General features: G+C 42.3%; 1 protein-coding gene across 2 annotated transcripts in view; it reads right to left on the bottom strand.

Annotated features, from left to right (window-relative positions):
• LOC146515968 (guanine nucleotide-binding protein G(o) subunit alpha) overlaps positions 1–21305 on the bottom strand; it is a 105373-nt gene that overhangs the window by 12137 nt on the left and 71931 nt on the right. The window contains exons 5-8 of one of the 2 annotated variants that reach the window (XM_085169104.1): positions 13992–14120; positions 11300–11429; positions 6997–7150; positions 1–2825 (exon numbers count right to left, since the gene is read on the bottom strand). The exon at positions 1–2825 is cut by the window's left edge and continues 691 nt beyond it. In XM_085169104.1, coding sequence (XP_085025230.1) covers positions 2638–2825; positions 6997–7150; positions 11300–11429; positions 13992–14120 — 601 coding nt within the window. In that variant the 3' untranslated portion in view covers positions 1–2637. The remainder of the gene's footprint in view (positions 2826–6996; positions 7151–11299; positions 11430–13991; positions 14121–21305) is intronic. The other variant, XM_085169103.1, reaches the window with a different exon arrangement.

Genomic DNA, 21305 nt, shown 5'->3' with positions numbered 1-21305 from the left:
AGTTGTGCTCCTACGTTTATCACACAGATTTGGTTTTATTACGAGTGAAATGTGCGATTGCAATGATATTAAGCTCTGCGCTGCATAGACGGGGAGGGAAAGGGTTGTGTTTGAACTCTGTACGCGATCATTCCCCAGTTTAGGAAAAAAAATCCGAATCTATAGAAGAACTTTGATTTTTGGATCGATGGGATTAAGCACCGATTTCAGCCTGTCAACACTAAACGCTTTGTGGAAGCTTCATGCAAAGTGTAGCGAATGAATGAAGCTACTGAGAGTGAAAACTAAGGACGCAGAGATCGTTTCTCTACATGCAACAGATCGGTCAGGAGACGACGATGAAACGCCTTCAGCAGTCGTGGCAGCGGCTCGCTGTGCGGCCGCGTGAACCTCTTTGGCTGGAAACTGCAGGATTATTTGGCAACGAAGGTGTTGTGACATTTTGAAGCCCCGTGAGTGTGTTTGTGTGTCTGAGGCCTGTCTGTGCTGAAAGGGTAGATAGGTGCCCTCTGGGTAATTAATCCACAGATGCTGACTCCACCGCAGCACCCATGGGCTGATGTCGCCTCTTACACAACACACACGCCGTGACCTTTTCTGTACCATCAACAGACACATGTAGGTAACTATATACAATCTGAAAACATGAACACACAAAACACACATCAGCACACAGCATGCAGGCTGAACGACGGCCTCGGGGAGCGCTCTGCTTCTAAATTTGGCACAGATGTGGTCGGGCGGGCCGATGATGACGACATCTACCTGTGCTCCACAAACGGCGGCTCTGAGCAGAGGAAACACATCTGGTTGTTTGTGCGTGCGAATGCCCTTCTCATAAATAAAGATGCTCGGCTTCGTCGGCGCCATCACAGACAAACACTTTCTATGTGACAATGTTAACTGTGGCGGAACCAATGACGTAGCTCCAGCACTGATCTCTCTGAGCTGGGTCAGAACAGCGCCCGTCACTCTGTTCGTTTTATGATCACTTCCAAACAGACGTCGAGATACGAGGAGAACAGTGTGGATACAACCGTAGTCACGTTCGTGTCCCAGAGGACGAACACATCAGTCTGTAATCTTTCAAAGCTCACCTCTGGTTTATTAAGGTGGACTGGAGGACAGCCGGGATATTGCACGGTGCACCGCATCCACTGTGTCAGGCCTATACTGGTGTTTATAAAAGTTATCTTTGACTTTATGACTTTCTGTGTGGTTTCTGGGATGCTTAGGACTCATATTGCACTGCTGGAAATAGTTTATTTTGATGCATATGCTGCTTTTTTGCAAATTTGCATTATAATATTTATTTTTGTTTTTCCTGCAGTATATAAAAATTGGTGTATTTCAAAAATAAAAGTATGAAGACACTCAAAATAAATTTCCTGTGGTGGGAAACTATTTTGTGCAACTTTTTTGTATTTACAGTTTTGAGGGATAAGCCTCTTAAATTTCTCTAACTAGAAATATATGTTAAAAAAAACAAAAACGATTTTCAATTTTTTTGTAGTTTATTGCACTTTTTTGCAATTTATGTAATTACTATGCACTTAATGCAGACATATTATTAAAATCTAGGCTGTAATGGTTGTATTGATGTATAGCAACTTGAAATGCACAAGCTTCTGCGACTCTTTGTTTCAATTGATTTTAAGGAGTCCCGCGCAAGAAGCGAGATGAGCCTGCAGCCGGGAGTGACGTCTGCAGAGATTAACGATGACAGCGGCGTGGCTCGAGCAACAACGTCCTCTTTATGCGCTCGTTTGCACCATGAAATCAGATCCAATCAAAAGAGGAATCAGGAGGTTTACTGAAATCTACACAGTTTCATCTCAGGTTAAAAGCACAGCGGATAGATTTGTGATATGTTCTCACAGCTCGACTCTTTAGAATGACGTCAGCAGGTGTGTGTCTCAGGTGTCCCTGTGGACCACCCACTAGTGACCAGGGTGCACTCTGTTTTTACTATGGGAACTTTACGTAAAAGTGGCAATCCCATTTAAATAAAACGTACCAAATTCATTATAGATTATTGTTTTTATCATTTGCTGTAACTCCCCCTCAGCTTCTTAGTGGGCACAAATACTGCTGGGAATTTAGCCCCCAAAACTCTACTACTCTGAAAATATCATACAATTATTTTCCTCGACTTAACAGCTCTGAAATTTACACTCAGTACTTGAAATGCCTGCAACAAAGTCAGTTTTGATTAAAGCTTTGAATTAGCTGAACTTGACCCCCACTAAGACTAATCATACGCACGTTTGCGTCGACTTTTGGTATAAATAAGGCACAAATTTATGATACAAAAATATGAACACAAATGGGAAAAAAGTGATTCAGTACACCAGACTGTGTTCGGCTCAGCTGGTCTCTCGTTCTGCTTCTCAGCTTCGGTATTGTGCAAAATATCTGCAGCGAGAACAGATTTTAGAAGCTTAAAATAACGGTTCTTAATTAGGATAAAGACGTCTCAGCCAACCAACCACCAACAACCAACCAGTTAATTCAAACTGGGCCAGTATGAGAAATGAGAACTATGACATCATGAACACAGCTCAGGTCCCACAGTTGACCGGCTCTCACATACAAGTCAAACACCCAGCATCCATTGGCCAAAGTTTAACAGCATCATCAGTACAGGCCACACCCTCGGAGGTTATTGGCTATGATGACATCAGTGACGGCGTCAAAGACGAACTGGATGTTGTTGGTGTCCGTAGCACAGGTCACGTGGGAGTACACTTCTTTCTTGGGTGACTTGTTCTTGCTCTCATATTGAGACTTGATGTATCCCAGTCCCTCTGTGTAAGTATTCAGACCTGAGGAGACACACACACACACACAGAGTTAGAAACCCCCCCAGTTCAATTCACTTTTATTTACACAGCGCCAAATCACAGCAACAGTCCCCTCAAGGTGCTTCATACTGTAAGGTCGACCAACAATAATACATACAGAGAAAAACCCAACAATCATATGACCCCCTATGAGCAGCACTTTGGCGACAGTGGGAAGGAAAAACTCCCTTTTAACAGGAAGAAACCTCCAGCAGAACCAGGCTCAGGGAGGGGCGGGGCCATCTGCTGTGATTGGTTTTGATCTGAACCTTTGTATCCGTGTGCTCCCCTCCATGCTTTCTGAAAACATCTCCTTTGACTCTCAGCACACATTCAGCTGAGGCGAAGCTTCAATAAAAACGATGCACAGGCCGCGTTGTCAGACGAGGTGATTTCAGACAGATAAATGATACGTGATGGAAGCTAATATGTCCTGTTATTGCTGGTGCAGGCTGCAACTTCCTGAACATTATTAACCCTTTAAGACCTACCATAGAACCAAGTCCGCCAGAGCTTATATTATATGTTTTCATGCTGTGGAGCCATTTTTGGGAGCATTTCAAGTTGCTATACATCAATACAACCATTATAGCCCAAATTTTAATAATATGTCTGCATTAAGTGCATAGTAATTACATAAATTGCAAAAAAGTGCAATAAACTACAAAACAATTGAAAATCGTTTTTGTTTTTTTAACATATATTTCTAGTTAGAGAAATTTAAGAGGCTTATCCCTCAAAACTGTAAATACAAAAAAGTTGCACAAAATAGTTTCCCACCACAGGAAATTTATTTTGAGTGTCTTCATAGTTTTATTTTTGAAATACACCAATTTTTATACACTGCAGGAAAAACGAAAATAAATATTATAATGCAAATTTGCAAAAAAGCAGCATATGCATCAAAATAAACTATTTCCAGCAGTGCAATATGAGTCCTAAGCATCCCAGAAACCACACAGAAAGTCATAAAGTCAAACATAACTTTTAAAAACACCAGTATAGGCTCATGAGGCCCTGATGGTAAAAAACTACATTTCCGCAAAATGACGCAAAAATGCGATAGTTCGCGCTGACGTCTATTCCAACATAGGAAGTGTTACGAACAGCTGATCGGATCGGCAAAGCGTGTTTCTGGAATATTATGTTTTTGTTGCTGCAAGTGCTTTTTATGCAGTTTTTGCAAAGCTATATGTGGAAGGAAACTGTGACCGAGGACAAGCTGATGGCATAAGATGTAAGTACAACTCCTCCGGTTTCATATGCAAAAAATTATTGCGCTAGCTCACGTGGTTGCAGAGCTACCGGGATTTAAAAGTAGTTACGCAAAACAGAGCGTGCAGCTCCGACCAGCTTTAAAGGGTTAATGTGTTACAGACTTCAGAATGTGAAGCTACGAGGCCCTAAAGCTAAAAATAACGTGCATTGATCAATTTACCAGCACTGGCAAATCCACTGTGCAGCCTTTTAGCTCAACAGCATCATCAACTGTTCTGCCTTTACGCGAGCATTTGGCAGGTAATGCAGCTTAAATTGGTACAGTGCTTTTACAATGAGTCAGATCTCACTGATTGGAGCAAATGTTGCTCCAAGTGTCGCTAACATCTCTCTGGCTCTCAGCCATTAGCAGCACTGTGGTTCGTCTGTCTGCTTCGGTGGCAACTTCATCAGAACAGGCACAAAGTCTGCAGAGGGGTGAAGAGAGGAGGAGAGGCCGAGAACAAGACTGGAATTCTAATTCTCGCTTTCTCACAGTCCCGCTGGCTCGCCCTCTCGCGTTCCCACCATCTTGCTTTGCCTGTGTTGTTATAAATTTCTCACACTCTTGCTCTCTCCGTCTCTGCCATTGCCCCCCTCCCTGCCTCACATGTTGTCTTGTCTCTTGTTTCCTCTCTCACTGAGCTCCTCTCGTGCTCCCACTAACACCCCAGCTTTTATTCCCCGTGAGTCTCTTTCTCTGGATTCAACATTATGTTCGACTTTCATACTTTCTTAGAAATCAGCACAATTGTGACTTCAAAACTGAAGCTACATATATGAAAGCCCAGGTTTGATTCATGTCACTGTATTTTTGCTCTGCGTGAAATCTCGACATGCTTGTTTTTAATGAAAGAGTAACTTCAGCGAATGACAGCTTGTCTTAAATCATCAACCACGTCCCCAGCTCTAATATAGCTGCAGCTGGACTGTGGTGACCAAAGAACTTTTACACCTTAATGCAGCTATGAACGGGAAGTCACTTTGTTTGTCGGAGTAGCTAATGCTAGCAGCTGCCCACAGATCTCAGGCTCGTCTCAATAAACAGCTGGAGCAGCTGAAGAAGTTTGCCAACGTTTCTGCTCGATTGCTGCTTCGCCTAATTACAAACATGGGTGTGTGTGCGAGACTTAGTAGCAGCATCTGGTGATTCACCCCCAGTTTAAAAAAAGAAATGGACAACAAACCTTTTCCCCTGATTCGACACAGCCATCAAACCCTGGAGGCAGAAATACTGTGACAGACTGTGACAGACCTCTGCACTGAGCCATACGTGTTATTAACCTCTGTCTCTCTTCCACAGCATGTCTTTATCCTGTCTTCCTTCTCTCTCATCAACCAATCACCGCAGATGGCCCCGCCCCTCCCTGAGGGTTCTGTCGGAGGTTTCTTCCTGTTAAAAGGGAGTTTTTCCTTCCCACTGTCACCAAAGTGCTGCTCATAGGGGGTCATATGATTGTTGGGTTTTTCTCCATCCATCTTCATCCGCTTCATCCGGGGCCGGGTCGCGGGGGCAGCAGCCTAAGCAGAGAGGCCCAGACCTCCCTCTCTCCAGCCACCTTCTCCAGCTTATCCTGGGAACACCAAGGCGTTCCCAGGCCAGCCGAGAGATATAATCTCTCCAGCGTGTCCTGGGTCTGCCCCGGGGCCTCCTCCTGGAACACCTCACCCAGGAGGCGCCCAGGAGGCATCCTTGTCAGATGCCCGAACCACCTCAGCTGGCTCCTTTCGATGTGGAGCAGGAGCGGCTCTACTCTGAGCCCCTCCCAGATGGCCGAACTTCTCACCCTATCTCTAAGGGAGAGGCCAGCCACCCTTCGGAGGAAGCTCATTTCCACCGCTTGTATCCGCGATCTCGTTCTTTCGGTCACTACCCACAGCTCGTGGCCATAGGTGAGGGTAGGGACGTAGATCGACCGGTAAATTGAGAGCTTCGCTTTTACACTCAGCTCCCTCTTCACCACGACGGACCGATGCAGCGTCCTCATCACTGCAGCTGCAGCCCCAATCCGTCTGTCGATCTCCGGCTCCCTTCTCCCATCACTCGCAAACAAGACCCCGAGATACTTGAACTCCTCCACTTGGGGCAGGACCTCATCCCCGACCCGGAGTGGGCACTCCACTCCGGGTTTTTCTCTGTATGTATTATTGTAGGTCGACCTTACAATATAAAGCGTCTTAAGGCGACTGTTGCTGTGACTTAGCGCTGTGTAAAAAGTTGAACAGTAAACATATTTTTCCATTTTCCATTCATGTTGACGAATGCTGTAAAGAGCCACCAAGCAACATGTAGCTGGGAACTAAAGCTTCTTAAAGCCTGCAGGAACTCTGCTGTAGCTGCTGATGTAGTTCTCTGAATACGTCCTGCATCTGTAGCATCGACTGTACCTGTCAGTGTGACCTGTGGCCTAAGCAGGAGGCCAGATCATGACTGAGGCTCCACTCTGTCACTATATAGAAAGCACCATGTAAAGAGTTCAAATATCGCCACATATTTGATATCTGACCTCCTTTAAAGTCGAGATCCGAAGGTCAAAGTGATGCTTCAGCTATTTAAAACATTGTTTCCTGCTGTGTAAGCGATGATGTGACCTCTGACCTTTTCTTCAAGGTCAAATTTCCATAAAATGTGTCTCATCTTTGAACTTTTGTTCGTATCGTAACATTTAGGGTATATGGGTTTTCTAAATATCACGTTATAGTTTGCGTCACCTTTGACCTCTGATCTCGCTGCCTTTCCTTTACTGCACTGCAAACTTTTTAAACAAAAATAAAATGAATCCATAGAAAAGATTCCCTTAAAAGTAAAACTCGGTGCAGGTTCGGACTCTCGAGAGCTTCTAGTTTTCGTTCTTAACTACACTTCATGAGATGTCCCGGTGCAGCTTGTATGTACCAGTGTACTCAGGGAAGCAGATGGACAGCGGTGACTTGCTGATCTTGCTTTCAAAGAGGTCCTTCTTGTTCAGGAAGAGGATGATGGAGGTTTCCTGAAACCACTTGTTGTTACAGATGGAATCGAACAGCTTGAGAGACTCGTGCATGCGGTTCTGTGGGGGAGACGTTAGCACGAGTTAACGGGCTGTTAAACCACTAACACACTGTAAAAGCACACAACGGAAACATAAATATTCACCTACATGCATACACAAAGCCAGATTAAGAATACCCACATCACATGCACACAATCTTAACACAAAGAGGAATTAAATTGAATCTAAGAACAGAAGTCCTGGAAGTTCCTCTTGGAAAGTGACACGTGTATCTGGGTTTGTGTATTTGCATCAGCGTATCAGTAATCAACATTATCAGTGATCTAAATAGCAAAGCCATTTTAGCCAGTTAGCTTGTATTACACTGAGCAGCTAAGCACAAGCCTCACTCTGGGGCTGCAGAGTGAGGCTTGAAGGGGGAGGAGGCGACTGCACGGCTGGCAGCGTGTATGTGAGGAAAAAGCTGCAGTGACAGTTTGTGGAGGTAATGAAGTGTAAAGGCAGAGAGGAGGAAGAGGAAGAGGACGCTCAAGTTACTGCACTTTGAAACTAAAAGCTTTGTAAGTGTTTTCTGACTATATTTATCTTCTCGGCCCAACAGGAACAATGCATGTGCTTCATAAATGAGTAATTAGTATCCACTGTTGGGTCGGCGACTAAAACAAGTAGAAGATGGAACAAAACTGAGGCCTGGATTATTTGTTCATCAGTAACAAACCTGTTCATGCTACAGTGACATTGATTCAGAGAAAGAGTTGAAAGCAGTTTCTCTCCAGTTTGATTTCTTTCCTGCTCAGGACGGGCGAGCAGAAGCAGCTGATTGGATTAGAGGAAAACAGGTCGATAGAAAATTAGGAAATTAAGAAGAGCTTTAAAAAGTTACCAGGAAGAACGAGAGAGGAGAAAGCCAGGCAACATTTTTGGATTGAGCGAACACAAAGAGGCGCTGCTTTCAACTCTCAGAGTGTGCGTACACCTATCGGGGTGGTTTCATACCTGTCTGTGGGTGGAGCTTCTGTAGAAGATCTGACTGCTGATTGGTTAGAGAAGACAGTCGATGGCAACAGTGACAGGAGGAGTGGAAGTAGCCAGAGATGCTGCAGGGCGGAGCTTAGAGCAGGAACAGAAAATGCAAGGGGTCCCACTTCCTTTTTAACCCCCCCTCTTCTATCCCACACACACATGCATCCCAAGTGCTAAAAGGAAAGTGTTTAGGCAGGAAGACAGTATCTACATACAGCAGTCGTCTCGTCAAAGGGTGGGGGGGTACGCCTGTGTTCGTTAGAGCGTTCCAACAGAAATGAGGAGGTGACAGAAAAAACACAAGAGCTGCTGGAGTAGACGCAAACAGTACTGAGTGTAGCGTGACCCGTGTCGATGTCTCTAACACACTGATGCTTTTTAAAAGGTCAGAAAGGCGGCGAGCGGCTCTTTCAGCTCGTCTCCGTCCTCTGAAACAGCCACGAATAAATCTCGGCTACAAGAAGTTTTCTGCCAATGGCAGCAAATCTGCAAGTGTTGAAAGGCTTTAAGAAACATTCACTCAGCTTTATCTTTGAAGCTGTAACTCACCTCATGTTTAAACGTGTTATAAATGTCATGTGTGGGTGATTATGGGATGTATAATGTCAAGGAGTTCATAACAGTGAAATGTGAATGAACCTATTTTGTTTTTTGACACCATTATTTATTAATATATAATAATAATAATAACAACAACACATTGATATAATGTAACAGTTTCTTCATAACCACCCTGAGCTCACACGTAAACATACTCTACCGTCAATACTGTGCAATACTTCATTTCTGTGCAATAACACACTGTAAATACACTTTTATTTGTATATTTGCACACTAACTGTGCACCTCACCCTCCGTTTTTTCCCCACACGTCTGCAGATGTTGTGGAGCTCACTGTACATGTGTGTAGTGGCATTAAAAGACTGAGTCATGTGACTTTGGCGATCTCTAGTATTCGGGGAGTTCTTGGGAAAACTATTTCAAACGTCATTAAACACAGTTAAATGCAGGCATGAAACAGCCTTCGTCAGCAGACAGAGCAGTGAGGACTGCAGACGCAGGATCTCGGTCTGATGGGGAAAAGAAAAATCTCCCGTCCAGCAGGGATCAGTATAATGGGAAATATCGCCATCCTAATTAAATCCACAGCCTATCAGCGACTTTGATGAACTGCCCAGAAGGGATGTGCAGTATGTATCACTCCCATTACTGCCGGGTCGTGTAGCATCCTCACTGTGCGCATACGGACGCATCTGCTAGTAAAACTGACAGGATGCAGCAGCTCGTTCAACAATATTAGTGTGAATTTGAGAATTACATCAGTCAGATTACAAAAACACTCCAGCTAGTGGGGGTGGGGGAAAAAATGGATACTGTGTAGCATGGTGATATTTTGTTTGCTAATAATGTATGGATACAGGGACAGCAGAAATCGATACTTTGTTACAAAAAGGTTTTTGTGCTCTGACTTCAGAGCATGTTGATCCTTTTTCTGAGCAAGAATCCTGACATTCCTTCACTGTCCAAATGTGTTTAATAAACATGACAGTTTACTTATTTTAATTTAAGACATGTTTTATTTTAATTAAGTTTAAAACTTTTTTATTTAATGTAAAATTATATTTTGTTTTCATTTACTTTCAAATTCTTCAGTTGCTGAAGGGGCTGCATAGTTTTCATAAACTGCATAGTTCAGAATAGCTATAATTGTACCAGATGGTTGATTCAGTTAAGTTGGACTAGACTGTAATACAAACCGTTCAGTTTGTCAACAATCAAACTGAAATGAGAGAAAGACTGAGTGTGAGACTTTGATATTAGAGAAAATGATGATTGATAAAGTTTACCTTTATGTACAGAATCTGAATATCGCAAAATATTTTTAAAAATTGCAATAATATCGTATCGTGAGTTAAGTATCGTGATAATATCGTATCGTGGGATGTTTGGTGATTCCCACCTCTACCAGCTGGTGTCTGAACATATGAGCGTGTTCACTGCTGGATGGATCTGTCCTGTTGAGTCTTGGGATTTCCAGCTGTCACATCACGTCTCACGTTCATGACATTAGCAATACTGTAAGTTTCTGTCAAGCGATCATTAAGTGCGACACTTTTGATTGAAACTCCTGAGGCACTGGTGCAGAGGTAACAGAGGCAGCCGTTCACGGTCAGAATCACTATCTCGTCGTTGAAAAAGGTCCAGGCTGCTTCTTTCAGTGGGATTTTGCTTCTTCCATACAGGTTTGTAAAGACAAATGCTCGACTGTGAAACAGCTCAGAGCTACGCCTGTTTACAGCTGCACTGCTATTTATATGGAGGCACAGAAACAGATTTTAAATGCAAGCGGCAAAAACAGGACGAAGCTATTTGTGAACACATTTTGTGATGGATATTTCCTCTCCAGTCTTCTGGTGCTCCCAGCTCAGAGGGAAGCTTGATGCCAGCTGCATAAATAGATGAGCACCTGAACACATTTCGACTTCCTGGAATTCTCCCAGGATTCACTTTATGCTTATAAATAGCAGCGAGTGCTGTGCATTCAAATCAGCTTATTTGTTTTAGGCTACGCGATGTAATCGTCAGGGATCCTCTGTGGTTAACGTCACCACGTCTTTCTTCTCTGCAGTGACGACACTTCACCTGTCCTCTACAGCCGCCGTGTTGAATCTCTTCCACGCAGCATGTGGAACATTCGTGTGTCCAAGCTAGAAATTTGTTTATTGCACGTTGCAGGGAAGAATCATTTGCATGGAGAAAAATAACTTTGCATTCAGTTACGACTTTTGTTAAACAAAAAAGTCTGAAAACTATTTTCCGTGGGGACTTCAGCGTCCTCCTGGTGCAGCAGGAAGTGAGTAAAAGCCCAGAGGATAATTCCACAGAAGTTCATTGTGCAGCACGACGTGTGGTTTACCACAGAGTCAGGCTGTGGCTCCTAACGGGAACGCATTAGGTATTTATATATAACCCTTTCAGACGGCTTGATTTCTGCAGACATTTCTCTGTCACAAGCTTTATGTCCGCTGACAAACATCTATCTTTATACTGGCTGCTTGTCGTGTGTGCCGTGACCTTTGTTTCCCTAAATCCAGAATGCACAAACGTGGGACGGAGTCACTGGAAGACGGCTCTGATGCTGTAAACAGGTTATTTGACAGAGAGAGAGACACGTGTCCTTACCGTGGTCTCGTCCTCGTGCAGCACCTGGTCATATCCGCTGAGCGCCACGCAGAAAATAATGGCTGTGACATCCTCAAAACAATGAATCCACTTCTTCCTCTCTGACCTTTGACCTCCCACATCAAACAGCCTGATGGACACGAGACAAACACGGGAAACAAGATCAGGTTTTTTAACACAAACATAATTTAAATCGTCAATTATTACATTTGTACAGAATAGAAATAATAAATTAAATTCAGTCGAGTCAAATTAGGAGGTGATTCAATTTGAAGCTCATTTCGAAGCATGATTCGATTTGACAACGACTTCTGACGCAGATGCGGGGAGTAAAGCAGCTTTGAGTCCGTGGGTACAACACGGTCCTAACAACAAGTTCACGTCCACACAGAAGGACTCTGGCCTCACTGCTGGACCTGAAGCTGCTCTGAGGATGACAGCGCGCCGAGCGCCGTCACAAAGATCTTCTTGGATTTCCTTCTTTTCTCCTCGGAATCTGATTCTTGAAACAGTTTGTGGTTTAAAGAAACACAGATGCTGACATCATTTCCTTATTCTGTTATTTTGGATCACTGATGATGATCTGACATGTGACTTTCACTTATTCACGCTCTTCAAACAAAGGAGCTCTTATATTTGCTGTCAGAAGGTTGCTGTTAGGACTTCCTGTGCATGAGCGAGGACAGCGTCTCTGCATATGCACACGTACCTGCTGACTGCGTACAGATCAGGGCGTTAGCCTGACGCCTATCAGGGTTTTATCACAGTGAGTGATGCAGCTTCAGAGTATCTGGATTTGTTTCTCCCGTCTCTTGTCTGCAGCGACAGTTTTCCACAGACACGTTTCTGACGTCAGGTTTGATTTCCTGAGGACGGCACTAGAGCTCAACATCTGTCACATGTATACAAAAACTAGGGATGGGCACCGGTTCTGACATAAACGGTAGTAACCAGACTGTAAAGCAGCGCACATTTCGGTGCTTTATTTTCCTGAGCTGTGATACACTTTAGATTCTAGCCAATCATTTTACGTTTCCGAGGATAGTAGGCGGGTCCAGGTACGTACGTTCTTTTAGAGCAGAGCTACAGATTAAAAATGCCCAAAGCGAAGCGTCAAAGTCTGGCTGTACTTCACAGCAAAAGATGCAAACTCAGCAGCTGCAACAAGTGCTTTAAGCTGATACTGTGATACTGTCAAAGGAGGTAACACCTCAAATCTGATGAAACACCTGGCGACGCATAGCGTTTTTTTTAAAAGCCGAGAAATGCGCCGTATTTGATAGCTTGCTGCGAGACCTCACACCGAGCACATCTACTGCGGGTGTGGTGCCTGTTATCGACCCGGAGTTAGCAACATCCCCCAAAAACCCGAAGAGGAGAGTCCTGGCCCCTAGCCCTGCCAGTGTAGCAGAAATGATGAGGATGATGATGCAGCAGCAGCCGTTCTTCTCTGCGTGAGTAGCTTAATGTTGTTCGTGTGTAATTTACGTTGAGTAGGCTAACCACGTTATTACATTAATGCATGTAAGGTGAACTAGCAAACACCATCATAGCTACATGCAGCTGTCTTCTTGTTTGATGGCAGATACTCCCTTCACCCTGGACAAAAAGGCTAAAATGACCAAAGAAAAAGTGGGAAACAGTTAAACATGAGAGGTTTTTGGACAAAGTTTGTGTTTTTTCCATTGTTTAAGCTGCTTCCAGCCAAGAGTGATACCATATATGCCCCATAGCTGCAGAAAAGGCTAACATTGTTATCTTTTTACAAAAAAACAGCTGAACATGAGAGGTTTTTGGACCGTTTAAGCACCGGCACCGTGTCAAAAGTACCGGTTTGGCACCGTTATCGGATAAAACCTAAACGATCCCCATCCCTAACAAAAACACACACTAAACAAAAAACAGGAGCGTGCTGCACTGAAAGTGAGTCAGCTGATGTTGCAAACGACCAGATTCAGATGTGCAATTTTAGAAAAGAACATAACAACCACCCTAAAGGACTTAATCCACAGTGAGATGAAGTCAGCCAAGGCTGTGACGGTATAATGGTAGGTAGGTTCATGGGCTACACCCAGGAGAGGAACACTGTAGCCTCCCACACACTGCCTGACTGCTAGTAATAGCAACTGAGCTGACAATATTTAGGCTTCTTCAACAAAGCACACCCAGCACAACTCCTACACTGCAGTGTGTTGTGTAAAGCGCTTTGAGTGCTCAGAAGAGTAGAAAAGCGCTATATAAGAACCAGTCCAGTGAGAGTGACAGAGGAAAGCATCGCTCAGCAGAACGAACCCGAGCAAAAGAAGCATTAGCTGCCAAACGTGACGTGCATCCATCCAGAAAAATAATTGTCTATGCTCCACATATTAACCCCTCTGCTGTTAGGACATGAATGTGTGCTTATACCTGCACACATCCACAGAAGTAGGGCGGAAAATGAGCGATTAGATTAGACGCCAGAACAGGACTCGCCCCTTCTCTTTCCCATAATGCCTCTCCTCTCTGTCATCGTTCCCACGGCTCCTTGTTCTAATTGAATCAGAGCTCATTTAAAAGGAAGGGAATCATAAATATAGACACTTGTTTAAAGCATTTAATCTCATTAATTACAGGCTGGAGTTCCTACTGTACGCTTGGATAGAGGAGCAGTAAGAGCGCACACATCGGGGCGGCAGACGCTTTGGATACTGACCTGAAATGAAGGTTTTTGAAGGTAAAGTGTGTCTCGACGATGCCTGTGGTCTTCACTCGGGTCCTCAGGATGTCCTGCTCTGTGGGCTGGTAGTCCGCCGCACCGATTCGATCTAGGCTGTCTAGATAGCTGCACACAGACACACAAAACTCAGAATCTGACACAACAACTGCAGGAAAATGAGGTCCAAAAACATCAGCGAGCCATTGTTCTCACCAATTTCCCTGAAGTGTCCTTTACATCCACCAGCAGCTCATGTAAGTGGCTCAATGTTGCTGACTGCACTGGATTTGTGGTGCTACGGCCTACTTTCAATGTGAATTTGTGTTGCATAATGAGACAATCTGACACCCACCACTGTAGATCTGTAAATATCTGAGCTAATTCCAGGTGTTCCTGTTCTTTCCCTGCTCCTTCTATGGGAAGTGAGCCTCAAATCAGCACCGTAGCAACAGCAATGTGTCACATGGTTCAATATCTGATCTATTTTAGTGGCTCAGAAACGTTGATTAAATTTTGGTTTACTGGATAACAGCAAATTTCTCGCTGCTACACATTAGAGGAATAACGTCGGTCTGAAATACAAAGTTACCACATGGAGCAGCCACTTGGTAACACGTGAGGAAGGGGAGGATTCGCTTATGTAATGGAATATCCCGGGAAGAGGGCCTTTATTTTTTAATGTGCACGTATAAATCAAATAATCGTGAAGAGCAGAATCCAGAGAATCGTTCTCTCAGTCACTCTCACACTATCTACTGTAACACACAGGGCGACAGAAGGAAGAGCTACACTTATGTTAGAGTCGCTTTGTGATTGTTAGGCTCTTTAACACCTGATACTGCTCTGGTTCCAGCTAATCTGCACCTCGGAAGGTTTAATCCCTCATCCCTTCTTCAAATTAAGATCAATCTCACCATCGGGGCGAAGGACACAGACAGTAAGTAACATTTACAAAGGTTATAAAAGTGTTCATGAAGCACCTTCCATAGACGAGTGGTCACAAAGGGCTGGACACAAATAAAGTAAAATAAATAAGAAATTTAAAAGCCATAAACAAGATGCATAATAGATTAAAATCAGTAAAAGTATCAACTGAAAACCAAGTTTAACGTCCACAGAGTCATCTGAATGTAACTGTAATAGGTGACAGGCCCACAGCCTTGGTGCCACAGATGCATATCTTTAACCCTTTAAGACCGACCATAGAACCAAGTCTGCCAGAGCTTATATTATATTTTTACATGCTGTGGAGCCATTTTTGGGAGCATTTCAAGTTGATATACATCAATACAACCATTACAGCCCAGATTTTAATAATATGTCTGCATTAAGTGCATAGTAATTACATAAATTACAAAAAAGTGCAATAAACTACAAAAAAATTGAAAATCGTTTTTGTTTTTTTAACATATATTTCTAGTTAGAGAAATTTAAGAGGCTTATCCCTCAAAACTGTAAATACAAGAAAGTTGCACAAAATAGTTTCCCACCACAGGAAATTTATTTTGAGTGTCTTCATAGTTTTATTTTTGAAATACACCAATTTTTATATACTGCAGGAAAAACGAAAATAAATATTATAATGCAGATTTGCAAAAAAGCAGCATATGCATCAAAATAAACTATTTCCAGCAGTGCAATATGAGTCCTAAGCATCCCAGAAACCACACAGAAAGTCATAAAGTCAAAGATAACTTTTAAAAACACCAGTATAGGCTCATTGAGGCCCTGATGGTAAAAAACTACATTTCCGCGAAAATGACGTCACTTCCGGTTTCGGGCAGGTCATGGCGGACATGCGATAGTTCGTGCTGACGGCTAATCCAATGTAGGAAGTGTTACGAACAGCTGATCGGATCGGCAAAGCGTGTTTCTGGAATATTATGTTTTTGTTGCTGCAAGTGCTTTTTATGCAATTTTTCTAAAGTTATATGTGGAAGGAAACTGTGACCGAGGACAAGCTGATGGCATAAGATGGAAGTACAACTCCTCCGGTTTCATATGCAAAAAAAATTATTGTGCTAGCTCACGTGGTTGCAGAGCTACAGGGATTTAAAAATAGTTAAGCAAAACAGAGCGTGCTGCTCTGACCTGCTTTAAAGGGTTAATCTAGAAACTGTTCAGTTTCAGAGCCGTTAGGATGATCATTAGTTCCTTTTAAAAGACAAAAGCTGGAGAGATGACGAGAAAAAGAAATGGATGGTGCGCTGTCATAGCTTCAGCGATAAGAACAACTGATTACAGAGAATCTGAATTATATTGTGATTATAATGTGAAAGCTGTAAGGAGGACACAAGAAGACTGCATATTTTTATCCTGAGCAAAGATGAAAGTGTGAACAGCTGAGCCTCGATTTATTTCTGAAACTGAAAACAAACAAGCACTGCATCCCGAGGATGTGCGCGCCATGTTTCTACACAGCATCCGTTCACTGGATTAGTGACTTGGTGTTAAAGCATGTTTCAATTCACAAAATGAAAGGATGCTAATTAGATTACAAGGCAGTCAGTCAAACAAACCAGAGCACTTCATTACAAAGCAATCCAAAGCAGATCAATTATGCCGAGTGGTTCATGCAATTTGTGTGAACCACTTGGTATTTCAGACTGAAAAGTCACAAACATTTTGCAAAGAAACAGCAGATTTCCAAAACCTGGCACGTGGGAAATGTTACTAATGAGCCCAAAGAACTGCGAGGAGCTTAGAAGGTTTACTAAGAAAGAAGGGTTGGGGTTAGGGTTGGGTTATTTGCCATTCGTGACCTTCAGGAGGTCTCTAACAAGAACACGTCCGCTCCTCCTGTTTGCTGTTTCTATTCTGCTGTTAGGCTTCACAGAAACACCTTTTCACACGAACTCACGCTAACACAAATGCCATTATATAATGTACAGAGCTGCAGTCCCACAAAGGTCTCAAACACACAGTAGTGTCAACTACATATCACCTTCGGACAGGCAGATGACTTTTTGTAAGCTGTGTTAGGCTATTGTTAGCGGACATACTTCTTGGTACGCTAGGTCAATGAACACCGACCTCAGGAGTACATACAACATTATGGCTTATTACTAAACAAATGCTCGACCCAAAAGCAACTTTCAACAGACTTGATGCTGATCTGCCACGTCATTGGGCTTTGGCTACTAACTGATGTGTAGCTGGGTAGCTAGCTAATCTAGCAAACCAGACATGATAAGCCCAGCAGATGTTTGGAGGCGTAGGCTTCTATAGAGTTATATTTTACTAAGGGGGAAATACAGGGTCGTTGTTTATTAGATTTGAAGTAAAGTGTTTAATAATTACAACAGTGGTTAACTTAATTAGGGCTGTGCCAAGGAACAATGATCTCTGACACGGTCAGCCTGATCGCTAACTGCTAACTGCTAACGGCTAACTGCTAACTGCTCGGCAATCAAGCTGATTTCTACCTTATGTTCCAGGCTGGAAAGCTACACTGTAAAAAAAATCCTAAAAAAAACAGTAATATTACGGCAGCTGGGAGCCAAAATAATACCATAAAATCACAGAAAATAACTTTCCCATGAAAATACGGTTATTTTCAGTAATGACAATACAGTTTGTTGCCCTAATTTTACATTTTACATTTTGCCTTTTTCAAGTGCTTTCAAACATTAAATTAGGAACAATTTTATGAAATTAAACAATGAAATTACCTATAAAAAAGGTCAATGAATGCAGCAATATGAATAATAATACCTAAATGTACAGAAATATACAGTTAACAGTTGGTTTAAATAACAATGGATTGCATTCATATCGCGGTTTTTGAGACCCTCAAAGCGCTTTACAATTCCACTTTATAATTCCCCTCTGACCATCACCAGTAGGTGAAGTGTCTTGCCCAAGGACACAACGACCGAGAGTGTCCAAGCCGGGGCTCGAACCGGCAACCTTCTGATTACAAGGCGAACTGCCAACTCTTGAGCCACGATCGCCCTAAATAGCAGTAATAATAATAATTATTATTTGATATAAAAAAAGTTTATACGAATCATTTTATATATTTTTCCATAGCATTACATTTGAATTGAACAGTTCAATCTTTCAAATAACGGACAGATATTTGTGAAATTATGAAGCATTTGTGAATTATTTTAACAATCTAAATATGCACATGTACAGACAGATACATTTAATAATCATGAAAATTAAGTTTTATTACATTTACAGTGATTTTACGTTAATTTACATTTGAAATGTAAAATCACAGCCTATTTATGTAAATGTAATGATATTCTAGAAGAACAGTACAAAACTGTAAAATACTTTTGTATCACGATTCTTTTTTACAGTGCAGGTAATATGGATAATGGACAAGATTTCCAGCTGTGCTTGATATTCCCCACTGGTTATGATTTGATGTGTATTCTACAGCTAGACGTTTTATTCTGATATATACCTCATCTGTTTCTGAAAATGGCGAGAATCCAATCACGGTTCTTACGTAAAATGGGATTTCAATAATTATCTCTTTTATGTTTGCTGTCATTCCAAATGTGATTAAAGTTGGGAAAACTCTAAACTGGGCCAGTTATGTCCATGAAAATGGACGAATAAACCTCTGTGAGTACAACAGCCCGCAGTATTGTTAACAAAGCTATAACACTGAACACTAATTAACTAAAACCGCGATAAAGTGCCATGGAAGAGCTGCATTTCTAAATTGTTTTTGGAGTAATAGCCGACCACAATAACAGGAAACCGGCCCGACAGGGACATCTTACACAGAGAGTACGAGAGAGCCAGATATATGGAGTACAGCTGTATCGATCCCTGCTGTATAAACTCAAGTGCAGTGACTCTACGTGAGCCATTTACTAGTGCAGCGGCTCACTACAGAAACACAATCCATCAAGGAGAGCCATAAGCAGCCTGTCAGCTCTATACTTACGGTAACACAAAAGCTTCTCATGTTTACATGAAAGCAACGATTTATTGTATAAACATCACAATACATGCAGTACACCCGTATACTCGATCTTCAAGTATAAACAACATAAAATGTGTTATTACCATTGTAACACAAAATTTACCATCTCCATGCAGCATTGTGTTTTTTTATGGCAAGAGAGGGGTTGGCTTAACCGTCTTAACCCACAGCTGTTGCTAAGGAACCAGCCTGTAGTTGGTTAGACGTGTCCCCTACTGCGACGTCCTGACACAGATTTGAAACCAGCACTTTTCTACAGAAGCAGCAGCGACGTGATGCAAACCCATGAAACATAATATAAAAGTGCTCAGAGGAAAAACCCTGTTATTACTTAATGAGACCAGGAAATCACACACACACACAAGCACGCACACACACACACACACACACACGCTGCAGTGGACAAACCAGCATCTCTGTGTATAGCAGTGCTCTCATCAACGTGGATAAAGCAGCTTTTCATTATGACCCAATAACATGTTCAGAGGGTCTAAACAGTCAAATGTAATGTAAGCTGCAGATCAATATACAGAGACTGTGACATTTAACTGTAACGTTTATCCAGCATCGATGAGTGTTTGTAACAGCTGTGCATTATGCACGAGCTCTGTATTCAAGTCTTTTTAGCCTGATGAACTCAGCCAATACTTACAGCATCCATTTAACCACTTTGCCTGGTTTTTGTATGTAATTTCATATGTGCAAGATTGATGTTCACGTTTTGAATGACTGACTGTCATAAAGGCAGTGGATGTAAATCACAGTCAGAGTGTATGTGCATTGTGCTAAACAGGTCAGCCCATGCAGGGTATTTGCACAGAGACGGACAGAGAGGTGCTTCAGGCAGGACTCCTCTCACAATAGACCCTCTGCTTTCTATGCAATAAAAAGACATTAGATGCACTCATGAGTACCAACACACAAAAAGTACTATTAATATTACTAATAACTGCCAACTTTGGACAGTTTTATAACATCCCCCACATGACAAATAACATCAAATTTATCTTCTGTTAAGGGTCTTCAATAAAGACACACACACACACACACACACACAGGTTGAACCTAGTGTGGTCTGATCATGTGATATGTGTCCTATCAGTTCATAGGCTGGTTGCTCTGTTCTGCTCCACAGGCCACAACATAATAGGCAGAGTGCATCAATCTTTAATGTGACATTTAGCACAGACAAACCACACACACACACACACACACACACACACACACACACACACAGTGGATGTTACTTAAGTTAGGGTAAATGCTGATAGGAGTATGTTTGTAATCCTTCACTTTGCCTCCTCATTTCTCTCGCCGTGCCTCGTGTCCTTTACATGACCTTTTGTTACCTTTCCTCTCGCAAATGTATCTTTAAATGATAACATCCGTGTAACTTTCACTGAGTCCTCTGCCACGATCATTTTTTTGATGTCGTGCTGTAATTTTACTGGATGTAAGAAGCACAATTAAACGACAAACACGGCACTTGAGGGAAACGACTGCTTCTTCTTCCTCTCTACCCCACCCACTCGCTCTCTCTCTAGACCCAGTAATGGCGATTGACTGTAATAGGCGGGGTATGATTGCACGAATAAACAGTAGTGCGTATGTGTTTAAGTTCACGTGTTGTGTTTAAAGCCGTGTAGCTACTAATGACTCATGTATTGATCTGGTTTCAGTAAATCAGGGATCTGCTGACGCAAACACAAAGACAAATATATTTGCTGTGATGATTTGGTGCATCTGTGGGTATCACTACAAACACTTTGTGTCTACAGCCACCAAAGGGATGGGAATCATGCTTAAACTCAGGGTTCCCGAGCCGACAGTCTTATCAAACAGGATTTCTAGTTTTTTCCTCGAAATTCACAAAATGCTAAAGTTTACTGTCTGTTAGGGGTGGGGAAAAAATGGATACTGTGTAGCATGGTGATATTTTGTTTGCTAATAATGTATCGATACAGGGACAGCAGAAATCGATACTTTGTTACAAAAAGGTTTTTGTGCTCTGACTTCAGAGCATGTTGATCCTTTTTCTGAGCAAGAATCCTGACATTCCTTCACTGTCCAAATGTGTTTAATAAACATGACAGTTTACTTATTTTAATTTAAGACATGTTTTATTTTAATTAAGTTTAAAACTTTTTTATTTAATGTAAAATTATATTTTGTTTTAATTTACTTTCAAAGTCTTCAGTTGCTGAAGGGGCTGCATAGTTTTCATAAACTGCATAGTTCAGAATAGCTATAATTGTACCAGATGGTTGATTCAGTTAAGTTGGACTAGACTGTAATACAAACCGTTCAGTTTGTCAACAATCAAACTGAAATGAGAGAAAGACTGAGTGTGAGACTTTGATATT

The sequence above is a fragment of the Neolamprologus multifasciatus genome, chromosome 7, assembly GCF_963576455.1.
Source record: "Neolamprologus multifasciatus chromosome 7, fNeoMul1.2, whole genome shotgun sequence".
Lineage (NCBI taxonomy): Eukaryota > Metazoa > Chordata > Actinopteri > Cichliformes > Cichlidae > Neolamprologus > Neolamprologus multifasciatus.
Note: the sequence above shows the minus strand (reverse complement) of the source record. Positions and strands in the feature narration are given on the sequence as shown.